This window comes from Populus trichocarpa, chromosome 17 (genome assembly GCF_000002775.5).
Source record: "Populus trichocarpa isolate Nisqually-1 chromosome 17, P.trichocarpa_v4.1, whole genome shotgun sequence".
Taxonomy (NCBI): domain Eukaryota; kingdom Viridiplantae; phylum Streptophyta; class Magnoliopsida; order Malpighiales; family Salicaceae; genus Populus; species Populus trichocarpa.
Window position 1 is genome coordinate 3566394 of NC_037301.2, and position 20667 is coordinate 3587060.

The 20667-nt window shown below is 32.4% G+C and overlaps 1 protein-coding gene and 1 long non-coding RNA gene across 3 annotated transcripts; both read left to right on the forward strand.

Annotated features, from left to right (window-relative positions):
* The first annotated feature begins 1691 nt into the window (after positions 1–1691).
* LOC112324699 (uncharacterized) lies at positions 1692–9493 on the forward strand. 2 transcript variants are annotated; one of them, XR_002978695.2, is made up of 5 exons: positions 1692–1880; positions 2031–2207; positions 2355–4529; positions 8313–8400; positions 9234–9493. It is a non-coding gene; the product is annotated as an uncharacterized LOC112324699 (long non-coding RNA). The 2 variants fall into 2 exon arrangements; XR_002978696.2 differs by having other exon boundaries at positions 2050–2207.
* A 3825-nt stretch (positions 9494–13318) lies between these two features.
* Positions 13319–18373, forward strand: LOC7496609 (dicarboxylate transporter 2.1, chloroplastic). Its single transcript, XM_002323712.4, has 4 exons — positions 13319–14258; positions 14995–15308; positions 17353–17801; positions 18041–18373. Exons 1-4 carry the CDS (start codon positions 13428–13430, stop codon positions 18154–18156), a joined length of 1710 nt encoding a protein of 569 aa, XP_002323748.1. The 5' UTR covers positions 13319–13427; the 3' UTR covers positions 18157–18373.
* The last annotated feature ends 2294 nt before the right edge of the window (positions 18374–20667 follow it).

A 20667-nucleotide genomic window follows, 5' to 3' on the forward strand; every position in this document is an offset into this window, starting at 1 on the left:
GAAAAATTGCGTTGACGATGTTCAGGCGATGCTTGCAGCATCTCTTGTCGGACAAATGGTGATTTCAACGACGGCGTTCAAATCCTCGTGTCGCACTTTTTTGATGGTGTAGTGTGTGTTGATGACGGCATAGCAGTTGAGCCGCCGCAAACTTTTTACCTTCTCTTCCTCATTTTTTTTCTCTCTTCTCTCGGGAATTGTGCTAGCCTGTTAAAATTGAGAATAGTCCTATCATTTATTTTCTATATTAAATTTGGTCAATTTTTTTTTTATTGTTATGTATTTGTTTTATTGATTTTTTTATTTAATTTTATCCCTTAAGTATTTAGATTCATTAAATTTTTATATCAAATTTAGTTTTTATTATTTTGATTGCTATTTATTTTCTATTCTTTTTTTAATTGGATTTTTTTTCAATTTCATCCCTCGACAATTTGTTGATGGGGGGATTTGGCTTCATGCTTTTTTCAGGTTTGCTTTGTATAGGGTTGGTCCCGGCTTTATGACATGAGTCACGAGTTTTGAAGATTAGCTCGGGTTGACTTCAATCTTTTTTAGGTTCTTTTTTAAAATTTATTTTTTTAATTTCATCTTTCAACATTGGACTAGTTAGGGATTAAGCTCCACGATTTTTTTCACTTCATTTCTATGAAATTATCCTGATCTTATGTCCTGGGTCATGGGCTTAATAAGTTAACTTAAGGTTGACTCATGTCTTTATTTTTGTTGTTTTTTTAGATGAGATTTTTTTTTTAGTTTTGCCCTTCGACATTGTGTTTTTTTGATATTTGAGCTTCATTGTTTTATTCAATTTTCATACGCACGTATTTGGTTGGCTGACTCTGACTCAGGTCATTTTTTTTCTTTTTTTTTAATTTGATTTTTCTTTTAATTTTATTTTTCCACCGTTGATTTGTTGAAAATTGAGCTTTGACTATATTATTTTGGTAATAAGCTTTGAATTTTTTTTCATTTTGCTTTGTATGGGTTATCGTATTCTCATTTGATTTTTGTTTTGTTATCAAATATTAAGAGGATATCTTCCTATAATATTGATAATTGTTTATTTTTTTAGTTGATATACATATAGTTCTATTTATTTTCTATTGTTGCTTATTTTTGTAATTATATTGTTAAATTAACTGTGCTTACTAAACTAAGTTGAGTCAATGACTCGATTGTTAGATTTTTCTAACTTTTTTAAAAACATTACCGCCTCCTAAATTTTTTCTTAATGATAAGAAATTATAGCCCAACTTGCGGCATAGTGGAAGCCACCTATGTAGTGCAAACATTGAGAGTAATGCTAAAATTGATTGTAAACCTAAAATACAAGAAAAAGGAAAAAAAGATAGCAGGTTGGATTAAAAGTATTTTATGTATTTATTAAAAAAAAACTAAAAGAGATCAGTAAATCACTGTACATTGTTTCTAAAATCACTGTGGATTGCACTGTTTACGTTTAAAATTTATTTGTCGGTAGGTTTTGGCCACTTTGTTTCATTGTTTTGTTTCACTGTACATAGTATCTCCTGGCCAGTTTTGTTTCAATGTTTTTTCATTTTTTTGGTTGGACACGTGGTAGCATCTTTGCCATACATCTACAGGTTACAGCTTTTCATGTTTTTGTTTTTTTTGATGCAAACGCCTCACAAACAAAGCAAATAATACATTCACAATTCCAGATCTATCTCAGTAAATGCTAAAAGGGCTTAAGAAAACATTGTGGCTGCCTTACTGTGGACTGGAGCAATTGGCTTAAAGGTCTGTTTTGGTGTTTTCTCGCGGTACAAGATCTTGGTTTGCATCATTCAGTTCTCACCAGGAGGTCTGCCCAGTGCTTGCCCTTCGTTCACTAAAAAAGAATGGAATCCGGATCCGTAAGTGACTTCCATACGCTTCGTTCACCTGCCGTGTGATTTTTTTCGGTACCTTATAGAGCTCTGTCCCCTCACGGACAGATTTTATAATTGCATAGCTTTGTCTGATTAGCTCCTCCTTTTTCTTGCTGCTCGGGCCCTGATGGACAGATTTTAAAATTGCATATAGATCCCAAAAGGAAAGACCGGGAAATGAAGAGTGAACGACGGCTTGGATTTCATGATGGCTTAGGCTGAAAGGGAAAGGGACTTTAGTCTGCAGAGACGTCGCCGCCACCAGAAAATCTGGCTTGATTTTAGGAGTTCTTAAATGCAGCGCCAGAGCAGGTGAGCTTATTTGTGATTAGTAATTTGGTCAGATTTTGTATATAATTGCAGTGATTGACTGACCAGTTTTGGTTTTTTTAAAATTAATTTAATTTTTAGTTTGCTTTTTTACAAAATATCACTTGACAGTGAAGCTTTTTTTATTAGGTGGCTTGGCATGGATTAAAAGGCTCTTTGTGGCTCTTATTTATACATGGCTGGTTTGCTTGCATTTCTTTGTGCTGGTACGTTTTTTTCCCCTAAGAATTAAGGTGTTGACATGCATTTGGATGTCTCAGTTGAGATAGGTGAGAGTGGGTTGGTTCAGCATGCTGATGAAAAGAGAAGAGAAGTATGGTTTTAAGTTGTTTCAGCTGACAGGCATTTAATGCACGTCAAGGTTGGCATGTTGCTGCCATTGTGATGTGCAGTGTTTTTCTTAAGCGGGAAATGTGGAGACAAGGTGAGGGAGCTGATTTGTTAGTTTAATTTTGACTTTAGTAGGTGATGGGCTGTCCTGTTTGAATATTTTTAAGAACTCTATTTTATATCTGGTCATTTTTTCTTGAGCGGAAAATATGGAGACAAGGTGAGGGGGCTGATTTGTTAGTTTAGTTCTGACTTGGGTAGGTGATGGGTTGTCCTGATGGAAAATTTTTTAAGAACTCTATTTCATATCTGGTCATAGCAATCACTTCTGTTTTGTGACATCCAGTTACTTGCTTTTTATCATGTTGGTGGGCATGTATTTTCCTTTTTTCCTGCAAAGATATATAATGCTTTAAGCTTTGCTTTTGGGTGTACTGGCTCCTAACTTTTTCCCCGTGTTCTACTAAGACAAAGGTTAGTTTTTTAAGATTATTCTCTGCTTTTCCTCGACTTTAGTTTCAAATCAATTTGGGTTGCAAGTTATGAACTTTACTGTGTTTTTAAGATTTGGCTCCTTTTAGTTGTCTTTAATTTTTTTTACTTTTGTTGAACGATTATTTGTAGCATTGTTTGTTGCCTTTTTTGTTATTAGTAAAATACCAATCCTTATGCCCCAATAACATTTGACTATAAACATTCAGCAAATCAAAGTTAATAGCATTAGCCCCGAAGACCCTCCAAGCACAAAAATTACCTTAGCCTTCTTCTAGCCCCTAAAGAGTTTCATATAATATGTGTGTTTGGTGGGATATGAATTAGGGGGGTTAAAGAAAAAGAAACAAATATGTTCCCGATAAGAATAAGGTAAAATCACACAACTCATAAAAGCTTTGTTTGCTCTGACACAGATTTTGGGATCTTTCTCTGAACTCTAGACAGTTATAAACAGGGCAAGTTGTTAAGAAATTGAAACCGGCCAGTAGTTAAGCTATGCATGATTCTATCTGACACCTATTCCAAAGTTTTTATCTTCTTATAGAATTGTTAAAGGAGAAAATGCTTTACTCTGGCGACATGTATCCAAATGTACCCACAAGACGTGTAAGGGGAGATGCACTTCCAGCCTTAGTTAGTTTTGTTAATCCAAAATCTGCAACCTGTACAATAAAGGATTCAGTACAACTATGTGAAAAAGGCTTAAAATGGGACACCATCATAAGAAAAATATCAATCCAACATTTCCCCTGAAGTTCTTGCGTATCAGTATGTTTGCTGATTTAATATCACGATGAATATAAACAGGGACAATATGCTCATGGATATATTCAAGACCTCTAGCTGAATCAAGGGCAATCTAGAAAAAACAGAGCTTAATCTTCTAGAACATTTAACACTGTTTGGCCATGGCAGCCTACAGAGTTTGACAATTGCGCTGCACGCTTTAGGGAATTTAAAGAAAAATTGCAGCAGAATGGAAAGACCACAGAATTTTCATAGAGTTTCAGCGAAAAACCTCAGTATATCTTCACTACTTTTTTTTACACGCCTTTCCGTAACCTGGAGTAGAAGTGTAGCACCTAAAAAAACAAAAGATTTTCAATCAACAACACAGGAGATTTAGGGTAAGTGTTTTTTGTTCCATCTGGTTTTGGATTAAAAAAATTATGGATTGAGATGAATGAATTTGTTATTTGAGATGAGGCATTAAACAAGTATGTTGTATCACTTTGTGTTCAATTCTCTCTATATGGGCAAGGCAGTAAAAGTATTTTCATAATTATTTTCTTTTCATTTTCATAATCGCATGTTTTTTTTTTTATTGTTGTTATTATCCATCTCTCAAGTTCAGATTTGCTTGGTGACTTTCTATTTTTAACCATTTGTTGCAGGCATGGTATTCCAATTAGTGTTGAGCTATCTCTAGGTTGCAGAGAGTTGTAACACCACCTTTTTCCTCTGTCACTCAAGTTACAGGTGCACCATTATTTTCAGACTTTACCTCTTTTTTGCTTGCAGCTTTGTTGCTGTATTTTTCTTTTCCATTTTATGTTTGTTTTTTTACAGATTAGTTCTTTTTTTTTTTTCAAATATTAGAATTATATTGAAATACTTTGTTGATAAAGTATTAGAAATATATTGAAATAACGGTAAAAAAAACAAGTGCATGTCATGATCATCCATTTTCAAGAATAAAAGATTGTGCTCAATAGGCTGTAAAACCACATATGCCAAGTAAATACATGTTTGTGATTTAATTATTAGTTTGTCCATGCAAAATTAATGTAACCCATCATTATATAAAAACACCAACTCTATACTGGAACCCATCATTATTTAAATATTACTTTGTCCATGCAATTTTTTATTTTATTTTGGGTCCATGTTTTTTATAGTTAAGAGTTTTTTGCTCTAATCCATGTGGTCTTTTTAATTGGCAAGGGCTGTCATGTGGCATTGTTTTTTTTTATTATTATTTTTTTATTTTTAGTAACTACAGTTCCCCTTATTGTTTTCATTTGCTTTTATAGTTTTGTTTGTTTTTTTTTTCCTTTTCCTGTCAGCTTATCTCTATGCCTTTGAATGGGTTCCATGTTTTTTTTTTTTTTTTTTCAGTTTACTAGGTAATGTGTGAGTTGTATTGTGTTCTCTCATTCCTTTCTAACATGATCAACATAATGCATACATTATCTAATAACATTTTTTTCCTGCACTATGTTCAGACAAAGCCTTAGGTAGCTTCATTGTTGTTAAACTTCACGTTGTTCCCTTTTAAAAAAATTGTTATTTGAGATGAGGCATTTGAGGTTGAGTGGTGCCTCAGATATGAGAAAAACAATTTGTTTGTGGTTTTTTTCCATCTGGATTTTGGGTGTTAATTTGGTTGATTGGTGGATTTATGCATCTGAAATTGTTTGTTTTGCAAGTTGCTTTATTTTGTGTGGATTTTCTCAGAATCTTTAATCGTGTAGGCTATTAATTTTGCTATCCACTTTCAAGGAATGTTTAACAAGGTATTTTCATGCCTCTTTTTTTTTTATTAAACAGTGTTATAGTTCTTAGTTGTTTCATTCTTTCTTACAAGCTATTTTCTACTAAAGTTTTTAGAATATCTTTGTTGTTGTTGAAAGAGCTTAAGTTAGGTTAATCAATGCTTATTCTTTTTTTTGCATGATAGCTTGAGATTAGGGTGTTGTTTTGCTCTGTTGGAAAATATATGCTTGCTGATATGTGTTTTTTTTTTTTAAAAAGGTGTTGCTTGAACTCATGCTCTGCGTTTTAATTAATTTCTTCTTTATTTTCTCATCACAGCTTTGCGTGTTCTTCTCTATACCCATTTTGATTTACAAATATTTCAAAGGGAATTTTTTATTTGTCTCACAAATTGAAATTGTTCTTGAGTTCTGGCAAGATTTCCATTGTCATGTTCTTTCAAGCCGCCCCTTTCAACTACACCACAAATCATTCCAAGACCTCACCAATTTTCGTCTGTTTAAAGTAGCATTTGCTTCTTTACTTGCCGTTGTTACTTTGCATATAGTAAAAGCAAAAAAAAACTAAAAAAGGGGGGAATGGGATTGGCTCTGCACCTAGCCTCTGGTCATTTGACATTTTCCTTTTCCTTAATTCTCTACTTGGGGAGAAGAAAACGCGGCTAATTTATAATGTTAATCACAAACCTCAAGCATTCTGGTCCTTCGGTTTGTGCTAAAAGATATGGATCAAGGCTCCTGAAAATATTTTATAGCATTGTTACTGTTACTATTTTATAAATGTCGGTGTCCAAAAATCACAAATAAATAGAAAAGTGAGCATAAATGTTTTGATTTGACATAACAACTGCAAGTCATGCTAAACAAATATATATTAACTTGCATAACATATAGGAAAACAATCATGTATGCATACTAAATATGTATAGAAATTATATTTAAATAAAGGTAATTTAGGATGCTTATTTATTGAAATTCTTAGAGTATTATCAGTTTAAAATCATCTTGAGATATCTTATTTGCATGCAATTTGTAAGACTTTTTTAAAATTTTCAGAAAAAGATATTAGCTACTAAGTAAATCATGGTTCTGGAAATTCAATGCATTTGAAACTTGAAATGTTTGCTTTCATGGTTTTGGTATAAATTAACTACAATTTTCAAAACTGAATTCCACGTAAAGTTGGAGAATTAAGATTTTTTTTTTCTTGATTAGGTTAGTGCCCACGTAGAGGAATTGCTTGAGTCGTTGACTGACCTCTTCTCGGTCCAAATACATAATAATGAACTTGTCTAGACTGTAGTTATTAATTAGTACTATCTTTTTTTATTAAGCATTAAACAAGTATGTTGTATCACTTTGTGTTCAATTCTCTCTATGTGAGCAAGGCAGTGAAAGTAGGGAACAGCTTTGTTGTTCACCAAGCTCATCAAGTCATGGCTGAAAAAGCCAAAACCTTGCAAGATCGCATTGTAATCTCTCTTAACATTGATTTTTAATTGTAATTAGGGTTTTTGACTTGGCTGGATACATTTGATTCTATCATAATTTTTTTAATTATTTTATTTGTTCCGTAAAATGAATGGATTAGTTGTTTAATTTTCAATTGGTCTTGATGCTTTATTCCTTAATTTCTCCCCTCCGATTTTGTGTGCAGTCAAGAGAACTAGCTTTGCTTGCAATTTCAGTTCTCGCTGTCATTTTCTTAGACAATTTGTGTTACCAAAAAGCTTTGGTTGAGACAAGCAACTACTTAACTACACCATCTTCACTTTTGTCTTTTCTACTTTGAATAATTTTGTCACTCAAAGGAAGGCTGGTTGAATTTTAATAACTTGAGTTTGGGGTGTTGTTTTGCTTTGCTGGAAAATATATGATTGATGATGTGTATTTTTTAAAAAGGTGTTGCTTGAACTCATGCTTAGTAATATGTGTTTTTTTTTAAAAAATAATTGAACTCATGTTAATGGTTATTTAAAAAGATATATTCTGAAATGAAAGATACTTAAGAATAAAAAATAATAATATGTTGAAGATTTCCGTTTGGGTGTTAATTGCTATGTTAACTCATGAAATAATTTAGGCAATCAATGTTATTGCTTCTATGCTTCAAAACGAAGAATGAAATTGTTTTTTGGTTTGGCATGGTAATTTAAGGTGTTGTATGTTGAATTAAGAATTTTTAAATATTACTTTGTCCATGCAATTTTTTTATATATATATTTTGGGTCCATGTTTTTTATAGTTGAGAGTTTTTTGCTCTAATCCATGTGGTCTTTTTAATTGGCAAGGGCTGTCATGTGGCATTGTTTTTTTTTTTTTTTTCATTTCAGTAACTACAGCTCCCCTTATTGTTTTCATTTGCTTATGTGGTTTTGTATGTTTGTTTTGTCTTTTTCCTGTCATCTTATATGTATGCCTTTGAAGGGTTCCATATTTTTTTTTTCCAGTTTACTAGGTAATGTGTGAGTTGTATTGTGTTCTCTCATTCCTTTGTAGCATGATCAACATAATGCATACATTATCTAATAAAATTTTTTTCCTGCACTATGTTCCCACAAAGCCTTAGGTGGCTTCATTGTTGTTAAGCTTCACGTTGTTTTGTTCCCTTTTAAAAAAAAATTATTATTTAAGATGAGGCATTTGAGGTTGATTGGTGCTTCGGATATGAGAAAAAAAATTTGTTTGTGGTTTTTTTCCATCTTGATTTTGGGTGCTAATTTGGGTGATTAGTGGATTTATGCATGTGAAAATGTTTGTTTTACAGGTTGCTTTATTTTGTGTGGACCTTCTCAGAATGTTTAATGGTGTAGGCTATTGATTTTGCTATCCACTTTCAAGGAATGTTTGACAAGGTATTTTCATGCCTCTTTTTTTAATTAAACAGTGTTCTGGTTCTTAGTTGTTTCATTCTTTCTTACAAGCTATTTTCTATTAAATTTTTTAGAATATGTTTGTTGTTGTTGAAAGAGCTTAAGTTAAGTTAATCAATGCTTATTCTTTGTTTGCATGATAGCTTGAGATTAGGGTGTTGTTTTGCTCTGCTGGAAAATATATGCTTGCTGATATGTGTGTTTTTTTTTTAAAAGGTCTTGCTTGAACTCATGCTTAGTGATACGTGTTTAAAAAAAGAGTTGATTGAACTCATGTTAGAGGTTATTTAAAGAAATGCATTCCAAAATGAAATATGCTTAAGAATAAAAAATAATAATATATTGCAGATTTTTCCATTTGGGTGTTAATTTCTAGCTTAACTGATGAAATAATTTAGGCAATCAATGTTATTACTTCTATGCTTCAAAATGAAGAATTAAATTGTTTATTGATTTGACATGGTAATTTAAGGTGTTGTATGTTGAATTAAGAATTTTTAACAAGTTGTTTATATTTCGTTGGCCTATGAATTAAATTATATATAGTTATCAATTAAATTACGACTTTAAATTTCAGTGTGTATGATTTCTGCCTGAAATGGTCAATTTTTATATCTTGCTTCATGCACACATTTAACTTCATCTACTACATAAATGTTCACAGAATTTTCAACCTTCAATTGCATCTATAACACAAAACAAAAAAAACCAAAAACATTTTTGTGAAGGCTATTTAACATGTCCAAAAAATACTAACAACAATGACTTGGATTTGTTGTCTTTACATAATTTATTTTATTGTCTTTACTTTGCAGAAAAACTAGCAATTCCTCTACAAATGACTTGGATTTAGATTCCTGTAGCAAGAACATGGAGAGGAATCTGGCAGCTTATTTCCACTTTTGATGTTGTTTATAACTTAATCTATATTATCATGATTGCTGCCTCTGTAATTTTGATATAATTTGGAAACAACAATGTCTTTTAAGTGCTCAGCAATCTGACAGCTTATTTGCATTTTGTTGTTTATAACTTAATCTATAACTTTATCTATATTATCAAACCTTTGATACTATACCTAGCTGCAGTTCTTTTTATTATTGCTTAGCAATTATTATTTTTCATGCATGTTATGCTTATTCTGGTACAAAACTGTATTTTCATTCATAACCTAAAATCGCCCGCAGCAAAGCGCGGGCAATCAAGCTAGTACATATCTAGATCTGGATGCTTCATCTTGCTATAAAAGGAGTTGTTTGACTTATGCTCTAATGGTCCAATCATTTTTTAGGTGATGGAAATGACAAAGAATATCTAGATGAGATTCTCTTCACCAAAAGAAATTTATTGACATTAAGATTGATTTATTTTCATGGTCTAAATCGATATCAATCAAGATTTTCTCTATTATTAAAATTCAACGATTCTCTCTGTCCTTTTTTAAATTAAAAACTGAAAAATAAAAAAAATAAAATTCAAGATCAAAATTAAAATTTTAAAAATCAAATAGATAAAAAAAAAAAGTATAAGGACCAAACCAAGTTAACCCACAAGATTAGCGGGTTTAATTTTTTGTTTGGTTTTATGAAATCTAACTTATTTATGATCCAAGGCCTTTCATTGAAATTGTTCTAAACTCTAACTCTCCAAAGGGCATTAATTTGATTTGGTTATCGTCTACCTGTTTTTGGCAATTGGTAACTATTTTTTTTTTTAATCTTGATTCCCAGGGATGTGGATTTTTAAGTTACAACTGGGTTATTTCTTTTGCTAGGATTATTTCTTTTAATATAAAAAAATTCTAGCCCACAAGGATTTTTTTAAAAAAATTATTATTAAATACAGTTCAAGAAGTCAAAATTAAAATCTAATTCCAGATTTAAATCAAGCAAATCTTACTTAATCTTTGATTTTTTTTTTATTGACGTGAGTGTTCGGATCAACTTACACATATCTCAACTAATTTTATAAACTCTAAAATTAACAATTATATTAACCTTTAATAATTATTATATTTGCAACCAGGAGAATAAACTATTTTATCGATGCATTGTATTTTGCCATCCCTATCTACAGGTCGACGACTCTTGCACTCCAGACCTCGGAAAAAGAAGGAATTTGGGTGCTCATGAAAAGAGTTTAGAAATATTGAACTTAATATTTTATGAATATGGAATTTCTATTTTCACTAAAAACCATGTCTCATGGTTATTTTGCCTTTTATAGGTAGTGCATGCTTTTTTTTTTTTTGACATAAATGTTGTTTTTAAAATTTTTATGTTTTTGTGTTTTTTTTATTGTTTTAATATATTAATATCAAAAATAAATTTTTTTATAATAAAAAAGCATTATCTTAATATATTTTTGAATGTAAATAATTTAAAAACCAACTATTATCTTAATACCAAACATATACTTACCTAAAATCTAAAATAAAAAAATATTATGGATTCTTTATTCTTTTATTTAGATGAATGTAAAATCCATGATGGTTTTTTTAATTAAACTAACACTTACCTAAAATAAAAAATATTATGCATTCTTTATTCTTTTATTTAGATGAATGTAAAATCCATGATGGTTTTTTTATTATTATTCAAATTCCTAGTGGAGTCATTTGTAATAACTTTTTTTTTAATCATTCATCAATTTTGAACGTGGATTATTTTTTTTATTAGATCCAATCTTGATATATAAAAGTTGATCCCATAATTACTAACAAAATTAAAAAAGTTCAGGTGGATTTACTGTTCATTGTATAATTTTATTTGAACAGTGTAATTCTTTATTTTTTTCATTTTGGTCCGCTTACTTTTTTTATAATTAATTTATTTTAATTTCATCATTTTAAGTTACATTAGTATGGTTTATGTGTTTAGTTTTTTTTTCCAATTTGCATGCTTTTATATATGAAGTGTAGAGAGATAATCTAACAAATAATTAAAAATTGATTTTGCAAAATAAAACTTTAGATTATAGTTAAAAAATAAATTAAAAAAAGGACCAAGGTTAATAGAAAAAATAGACCCGTACAAATTTTTCCATAGAAAACTTCACTTGGTTGCTTGAAGTTTCAGGTTATGTATTATTTAATCTCTATTATTTAGAAATTTATAATTTGACCCTAGACTTTATTTATTTTACGTTTTAGTTTTTATATGTTGAGAAAAAAGAAAAATGTTTGGATGATTATAAAAAAGAAAAATGTTATGGTTTCATCTTATCGAGTGGATTTCAAGGAAGATGGTATTGCCTTCAGCCATGTTGGAAAAAGTACATTTGAGTCCATAATTTTTTTTTATTTTTTAGAGTGATTAGAAGGCATTTTGGTTTGAAAATAGGTTTATTGAGGGTTCTTAGGGTGTTTCTAAGTTATTTTCAGGTGAGAACAAATTAAAAATTAACTTTTTAAAATAAAAAACTCAAACATTGTTTTTAGATCACTAGAGAAGATTAAAAAATTATCTAATAAATGGTCATATGTAATAACATACGACATGTTGTCCGTTAAAGAAAAAGCAAAGCGAATAATGTGTAGCCTATTTATTAAAAAAATTAGTTAGTGGACCTGACCTTCTAGATCCAAGCGTGCTTAGGCTTTTTCATGCCTAATCAGGTGTACGAGCTTGATTTTTTTTAAAATTTTAATTAATATCCCCTCTTTTTTTTTTAGTATTTAATTAATGTTAATAACTTCTTTTCGATATATCAGTTCATATATTTTTAATTAATTAATTTTATTAAGCGTAAACAATTGTTTCTCAATTAAAAGAAATCAGGATACTCAAAAATACATTTTAATGTCGGCGTCTTCTTCTCTTGTGTTGAAAATTAACTTGAAAGCGCAAGTTATAGGACTAGGGATATCTAACTGAAATTAAAAAAATGAAATATATGTAAGAAAATAGAAAGAAATTCAAAAGTTAGCAATTTTTAATTTTATAAAAAAAGTTTGCTTTTTAATAGGAAAGGCAAGATATCCCCCCTTAAATGAGAGAGATCTTGATCAACACCCCTTGATTTTTTTTTTTTTTTGATTTCAACCCTAAACTATTGAGTATTTTCATTGAGCCCTTGTATCTAGGGGCGAGAAAAAAACCAAAAAACTGATTAAATTGAGAAAGCCAGAATGAAAAAAACCGAACCGTGAAAAAAAACCGATTAAACAAATTAAAATTTAAAAAAAACTAACTGGTTTGGTTTCGGTTTTATAAATCTGAAACCGAAAAAACCGAACCTAACCGAACCCAAACAAAAAAACCGAGTCAAACCGAAAAAACCGAGCAAAACCTGTTTGAACCGGTTTTTGTCTAAAAAAACTGAACCGAACCGAAACCGATCGGTTTGAACCGGTTTCAGTTTAGTTTCAGTTTTTTTTTAAATTTCAGTTTAATTGTTTTTTTAATAAAAACCAAACCAAACAAAAAAAATCACCCCCTACTTGTATGAACTTCAATTCAATTTAGTCCTTTGGTATCACACGTCAATGTCATCCTAAAATACCACCAAAAAATAATAAAAAAGTGGATGGAATATAATTGAAGTGGTGTCAATATCATTGATGTTATGTGCCTATGGATTTGCTATAAAAAATAAAATAAAATAAATAAAAAAATTAACAAACTTGAAACCCTTTGTCGAACATTTTCATGTCCATTTGATTTTTGAAACGCCATTGGCTTTTAACTTTCAAGAAAAGGTCCTAAAATAATATCTAGTGGCCATTGTTGCTTCCTCTAATTTCCATCCTCACATCCCAAATATATTAAAATAATATTTAAAAATGTGTTAAAATTATATTTTACATATTTTATATTATTTTGATATATTATATTAAAAATAAAAAATATTATTTTAATATATTTTTAAATAAAAAATATTTTAAACTACCACAGTCACAAAACACCTCACGAAACTCCTTGTTGTGTCCGCTCTCTCCCTCGCTACTAATTCTCTCGTTCTCATCATCTCTCTTACACAGAAAACACACAAGAAAACAGAGTGAAAAGATGGAGAGCTTTGCCCTCCACTCTCTCTCCGCTACCACCACCTTCTCCACCTCTCTTTACAACCGCAATTCTCTACTCCACAGATCACCGGGACCTATCTCCATCACCAAATCCTCATCAACCGCTCACTCACTCTCTACCATCAGATCATCCACTCAAAAACCTCTCCTTTTCTCTCTATTCCACAACAAAAACAAAATCTTCACGTCCAAATCCAGAATTCTCGCATTGGATCAAGAATCCAAGGACAGCCCGTTATCAAAGTCGCCAGAAAAACCAACCCCATCTCTAAAAGGAGCAAAATTGATACCCCTTTTAATATCTGTCTCTATAGGCTTAATTGTAAGGTTTGCTGTGCCTAAACCAATAGAAGTTACCCCTCAAGCCTGGCAATTGTTGTCTATTTTCCTTTCTACTATCGCTGGTCTTGTTTTAAGTCCTTTGCCAGTTGGGGCATGGGCTTTTTTGGGTTTAACCACTTCGGTTGTTACTAGAACTTTAACTTTTTCGACGGCTTTTAGTGCTTTTACTAGTGAAGTTATTTGGTTGATTGTTATTTCTTTCTTTTTCGCTCGTGGTTTTGTTAAGACTGGATTAGGTGATAGGATTGCTACCTATTTTGTTAAGTGGTTAGGGAAGAGTACTTTAGGATTGTCTTACGGATTGACTCTTAGTGAGGCGCTTATCGCGCCTGCAATGCCTAGTACTACTGCTAGGGCCGGTGGTATTTTTTTGCCTATTATCAAGTCATTGTCATTGTCAGCAGGGAGTAAGCCTGGTGATACCTCTTCGAAAAAGCTCGGTTCTTATTTAGTTCAGTCACAATTTCAGGTTATCTTCTGTTTACATGGTGCATCTTGTTTTCTTTTTATATCATGTTGGTTTTGCTATTTGTGTGGATGTGTAGGTGCAGTTAATTTTTCTGTCGGTGGATGGAATGTTCAATCTGTGATATTATCTGTGTGTGAGTGGTTGTTTCAATTGGAGTGAATAAATGTTGAGGATATTGTTTCTTAAAAGAATGATAATTTATTTGTGGATTTTGCTAGTTGACAAGCTCTTTTCTTTATTACGAATTTAGAAGATTCATCAGTGAATCCGAAAAATATGGGTGGTTGGATTGTTTTTCCATGGGAAACTGCCTTCTTTTGGTTGAACTGAGATGGATTATTAATTAGGTTGATGTAAATGTCTTGAAGACAGGTTGACTCTTGCCATCGCCCTGTTGAGGCTTTACCACCTGTCTTGGTGGCATCTTGTAAAGAATTTGCGGGATTAATTGTGAAGGGAGATGCATACTAGTTGAATTTCTGACGTCTCCTCATTATTACTATCTGGAAAGTTCAGAGAGGTCCTGCATGAGGTTTTGATTGGATTGTTATTTTCAAGACCTTTCCATCTCTGTACCATGTTATCAACCATAAGCAGGGTTTCTTTGTTGTATTTCTTATATTGTTTTCTTATGTGGAACATTACTGGTTTCTAGTAGTTTGTTCCCAAATTTTAGCTCCTTTTAATTTTCTAGTGTCGGTCACCTAAAGCATCATTCTTTTGCAATGTCTTACAGTGTTCTAGCAGCTCCAGTGCTCTTTTTCTTACAGCAGCGGCTCAAAACTTGCTGTGTCTGAAATTAGCTGAGGAACTTGGGGTGATAATTTCAAGCCCTTGGGTTTCTTGGTTTAAGGCAGCTAGCTTGCCAGCATTGTTTTCTATTCTAGCTACTCCACTTATCTTATATAAGCTTTATCCTCCTGAAACGAAAGACACTCCAGATGCTCCAGCAGTGGCTGCAAAGAAGCTGGAGACTATGGGTCCTGTCACAAGAAATGAATGGATCATGGTTGGTACCATGGTTCTTGCAGTTTCTTTGTGGGTATTTGGGTAAGTCAAATATCTCATATCATCTACAATATATATATTATTTTTTTAGATATAACTTGAACAGGATATCTATGTGTAATACACCAATTCTGGACAATGCATAAGCATGAGTTAATGGAAATGAAATGTAGAGAAAACAGAATGTCCTTGGAACTTTCCACTCCCTATTGTGGAATTTTGAACCCTGATGTTTACTCTGGACTTTTCATCATGTGGATGTTATCATGATTGAGTAGGCCGAAGATTCACTAGATTAGAATGTTGTTCAGTTAATTTGTTGTGATCTAGTGCATCTTTCTGGTCATTCAACTGATTATAAATTGATCAGTATGCTAGGGATAGTTATACCAGCATGATTATCACATGTATTAAAGTATTGATTTTTGTCTCTTTTTTTCCTCTTTAGCTCCATGACACCCTCTGTGATTACCTTCCCTTCTCCCTTCTCCCTTCTCTGCAGTCCTAACAGAAATTAAGGTAACAGGTTGCTGAGGGAGTGTTATGTGCAGCTTGCTAACTTGTTTTTATTGGTTTTACTGATCTAGAAAAGCCTCAATAATAATTTTGTCAGACCAAAAATGTAGGTGTAGATTTCTCTGAATCATAAAGGAATTCAATTGTAGGTGTAGATTTCTGATTTATCAAGTTCAATTTGTTTATGGGATAAAAATAACATGTGGTTCCTTTCTTTTTACATTTGGTCGAATTAAACTGTTCGCTTTAAATTGAGTTTGATCAACCCTTCTATTTTCAAATATTGGTGATCTGAGCACCTTTATCCAATTATTATGAATGCCACATGTTATAATTTGCTTGTATGGAGGATTCAAATAACCTTTTATTGGAAGTTAATTGGTTAATTTGATCCATTATAAAGTAGAGGGTTGATTTGGCCAAATGTGAAAAGTAGAAGGACCATACATGGTTTTTGTTTTTTTTTTTAAAAAAGCCAAGAAGCCTGATATTTTTTTTGCATATTGCAGCTCTAGTTATATTGGCTTTTGGCATATGCATTATGCTTTGAGGGATGAAGGGGCGATCTTTTGTTCCCTTTTTTCTGTTTTCGGTTTTCACGCTCTTGAAGTTAATGCTTGCTTTCTATCCCCAGATCCTTGCGTATTTGCAAAGAGAAGGCCTTGTAATACTACCTGTCTCTGCTAACATTTCCCCAAACAAACCTTGTCTAGGTTTCTGGTTATAATAGGTGCCTGTTAGAACTCTACTTACTGGTCCTAATGAACACGGAGGTTGAGTTCATGGATGGGGGAAGACACTTATTGGGGAAGAACAGGTTTGTGAATGGGTTAGTTCATAGTGGTTGTTGGTTACCTTGCAACTTTAATTAAAGAAATAAAACATATACATTTTCATAAAGAAAGCATGTTGTGTCCTTACAACTTACTAGTTGGTTGCGTACTCTGTTGTCATGACTCTCAAGTAATGGTGCAAGGTCATCACATAGAAGATTTGTCCATGATATTTGATTATTGCTGACAAAAAATGTTATGGCACTAAATTCAGTTGATTGTGAAACTTGTGACTAGGTTTATTGAATTGGACAATGTTAATCTACTATTGTCTCAAAGCTATGAACATGCAGGTGATTTCTCATTTAATACATTAGATGTTTTCATTCCAGCTAACTGTGGCCTCAAAACAACTTGGTAATAAATGTTAACTGGTCATTTCTGTGGAATACGGCAATACTTAAATGTGCTTTGACCTGGGTTACTTTAATTGTGATCATATTGGTATAAATTGGTGGAGTTTAGTGCTTTTTTGGAGTTGAAGAAATATCCTCTTATCTTGTTCATGGTAGCTTAATTTTTTTTTCATTATCTTTTGGATTCTTCAGCCTGGACAAGGGATTCTGGTTTGTTTTGCATGTACCTGATAGCTCAAAATAGTTGTTATATTTGGTTGGTAGAGATCTTGGCATGATGTTCAAACTTCAGATATTATTACGTTCCCTGTTGATATTTTTATGCTTTCTTTCTGAAATGTGTTCATGGGTTTGGATTCTGCTTGGATGGTCTGTTTGCAGAGATGCTCTTGGAATACCAAGTGTAGTTGCTGCAATGATTGGCTTATCAATACTTCTTCTGTTGGGAGTTCTTGATTGGGATGACTGCTTAATTGAAAAATCAGCATGGGATACTTTGGTTTGGTTTGCCGTTCTAGTGGGAATGGCAGGCCAGTTGACAAACCTTGGTGTTGTAACCTGGATGTCTAGCTGTGTAGCCAAGGTCCTTCAATCTGTCTCTTTGAGCTGGCCTGCTGCATTCGGGATTCTTCAGGCATCTTATTTCCTGATCCACTACCTATTTGCCAGTCAAACTGGTCATGTTGGTGCTTTGTACTCTGCATTCCTTGCAATGCATTTGGCAGCTGGGGTGCCTGGTATATTGGCAGCTTTGGCTTTAGCTTACAATACGAATCTTTTTGGTGCTATTACACATTATAGCAGTGGCCAAGCTGCTGTATACTATGGAGGTATGCATCTGCTCTCCCAAATTAAGCAAATAATTGTCAAGCATTTCTGTTTTAAATCTTGCTTCATGAACTTTATCTTCATTGACAGCCTATCAAACTAGATTTTTTCTCTTCAAATTGATCTGATTTAGGGTTTTCTATGCTATCTATCATGATCACATTGAGATCTCTGTTCTACATTATCTGTTTTGAGTCGTTAACATGGCATCTGATAGTGTTTTAATTGCCTTTTGTAACAGCTGGTTATGTAGACCTTCCTGATGTATTCAAGATGGGCTTTACAATGGCCCTTATTAATGCCATCATCTGGGGAGTTACTGGAACTTTCTGGTGGAAATTTTTGGGCCTCTACTGATTTGCTTTTGCACTTTAAGTAGCTGTTGGGGTTCCTTCTGAAACGATATAGTGATTTGGAGAATGGCTGAGCTTACAACTTTGCAAAGAAATTTTGACTTCTTAGCCTGGATCTCTATTAGTTTTACAGGTATAACATTATGAGATTAATAATGCTAATGGAAAGATTTGGTTATTTTCTTAGTGAATCAAAGAAATTGAAACTTGTGTACTGATCATTTTATTTTGTTTCTAATTTTTTCATACTTTCTGTTTGATCTTTGGCAACCCACTGTTGCTCATCACCATTGGTGACTCATCTTATGGTATATTTGTTCCATGAGATCTGCAAATGTCCCCACCTGGAATTTGCTTTTGTTATACTGCAGAGACTGAACATTATAAATGGGCAATCCCAGGTTGTTGAAGGTTTCAGCGACTGTAGGAAATATTTGTATCTCACTGTAAGGTGCTTTCCCTGTTGCCCCAATTAAACTGATGACCATTGAAATTGGATATTTAGATGTTTCAGTTTAGGACAAGGTAATAGCTCCTTGATTGGATGGAAAGCTTTGCCCGCTGAAAGTACAAAACAAGAGGTTCAGTTATAAGTGGTCCAAGTGACAAGCCCTGACATTGATTGTGGTCCATTATCCTCTAATCCACCTACACTGACAAGAGCTAAAAGAGTAGCAAAAACTGATGGGCTGCAATTCAAATTCAATGTATACAGTCGAGCATCATTTTTGGGCAACTACAAGGGCATGAGGATGTGGACATGCCACAAAATAGACTGATACATTACTCGCCTTGGGGGCAGAGCAACCTTGAATTATTTCAAGAAGTCGGTCTTCAAATGCTGGTTGATCTTTCTTGTTCGACCGATGTAGTCATGTATTGCTGCGTTAGGGAAAAACACCCATTTCTTTTCCATTTTTAATTCAGTTAATTCAAGCAGGAATTCAAACACAATTTACAACAATTAAACAAAATGGGGTTGAGGCGTAGCTAGCTATAGTCAAAGATTTTGTATGATAAACAAAGTAAATCTAATAGGTTGATAAAAACTATACCTGAGATAAGAAATTGCTGCGCCTTTTCTTTTCGGCCAAGGCAGGAGGTGTTCCTGGTTACACAAGCCCGAGCTAATCAGCCCCCCAATCCTCATCTTCGAAGTTACACCACGCTTTTTCTTGGAATCACCGAGCCAAATTGCAGGCTGCAGGCTCCTCTGCCCTAGTCATTCTGTACTGTAGAACAGCCTGCAGTACATAGCATATCCTATGAAACAAACATTCGAAGGTTTGGAATGTAACCTAATCAGATGAACTAAATGAGGCTATCCAATGGACTAATTGATGCTTCGAACTCCACCAAGAAGAAAGAGCTCAATTGTCTTCCTGCTGATGTCTACAGAATGAATCAATTGCTTTGAAGTTACTTTCTTCCAAATTTAGCACATCCATCTTTAGGATTTTTTTTTTTTAAAATCACAAATGTTAAAAACCTGAAAGGAGTTTTCTATGTGCATTTACGAAATGAAGTGCCATGTTTCAAAGAGTGGTTGAGAAGGATGCTCAATGGCAAAGTTGTCAAAAACCTATTTTTGACATAGCACGGAAAATACAAAATAAACTCGGATCGTAAAATCGTAAAGAATTTTTGTTTCATACATAGTTCAAGCACCTTAAAATACATGATTCACATACAAATTCATACATAGTTCAAATCAGCCTTGTAATCAATCCTAACATAATATGATTCTAATTAAATTTTTGTTAAAAAAAAAGTACCATAATACATGTGTTATACATAACAATTCATATAATCCAGAAGCATGCATAAAAAACTCGCAAAACTAAATCAGAGATTACAATTCATATACATGTGTCTATCAAATTTGTTATTCTAAGCTATCCTCTGATCTTCTTTGAGTTTTTGCTCCAGTTCTATTTTATGAATCTAAGTTATTACTCTCCAAAGATAACAAAACTCACTATAATATTCTTATTCAGCAACTAAACAATTAAAATCCATGCATTACAGTCCCTAAAATATACTACTACCTAGATTAAAATCTGCATATTGCATGTTGTATGGACAATCAAGTGGATGGTGGATTCGTGGAAATATTGAATCATTGATCAAATATCTTCAGATGATTTTAAATTCCGGATCATTACAAAAGGCAACCTCTGGAAACACATTAGATAATTTTTACCAATAAATAAACTAGCAGCATCATAATATGACAAGAAAATGTTTTCCTTCCCATTTCTCTTGGCAATTCTGTTTTTTCTTTTTCTGTTTTTCTCCTTATTTTTAAAAGTATAAAACGAATTTATGAATAAATTGAACACATTCCCTTTAGTGAATTTGTCATCAATAAAACAAATAAAAGAGAGCAAAGAGCATAAAATAGACAGAGAGCATAAACAAGAGCATTAATTTTTGAATAAAAATTCATTATTAAATCTACAAATAAAAAATTACATATATTTTTATTTAAAAAACTCGTTTAACTTGTTTAAAT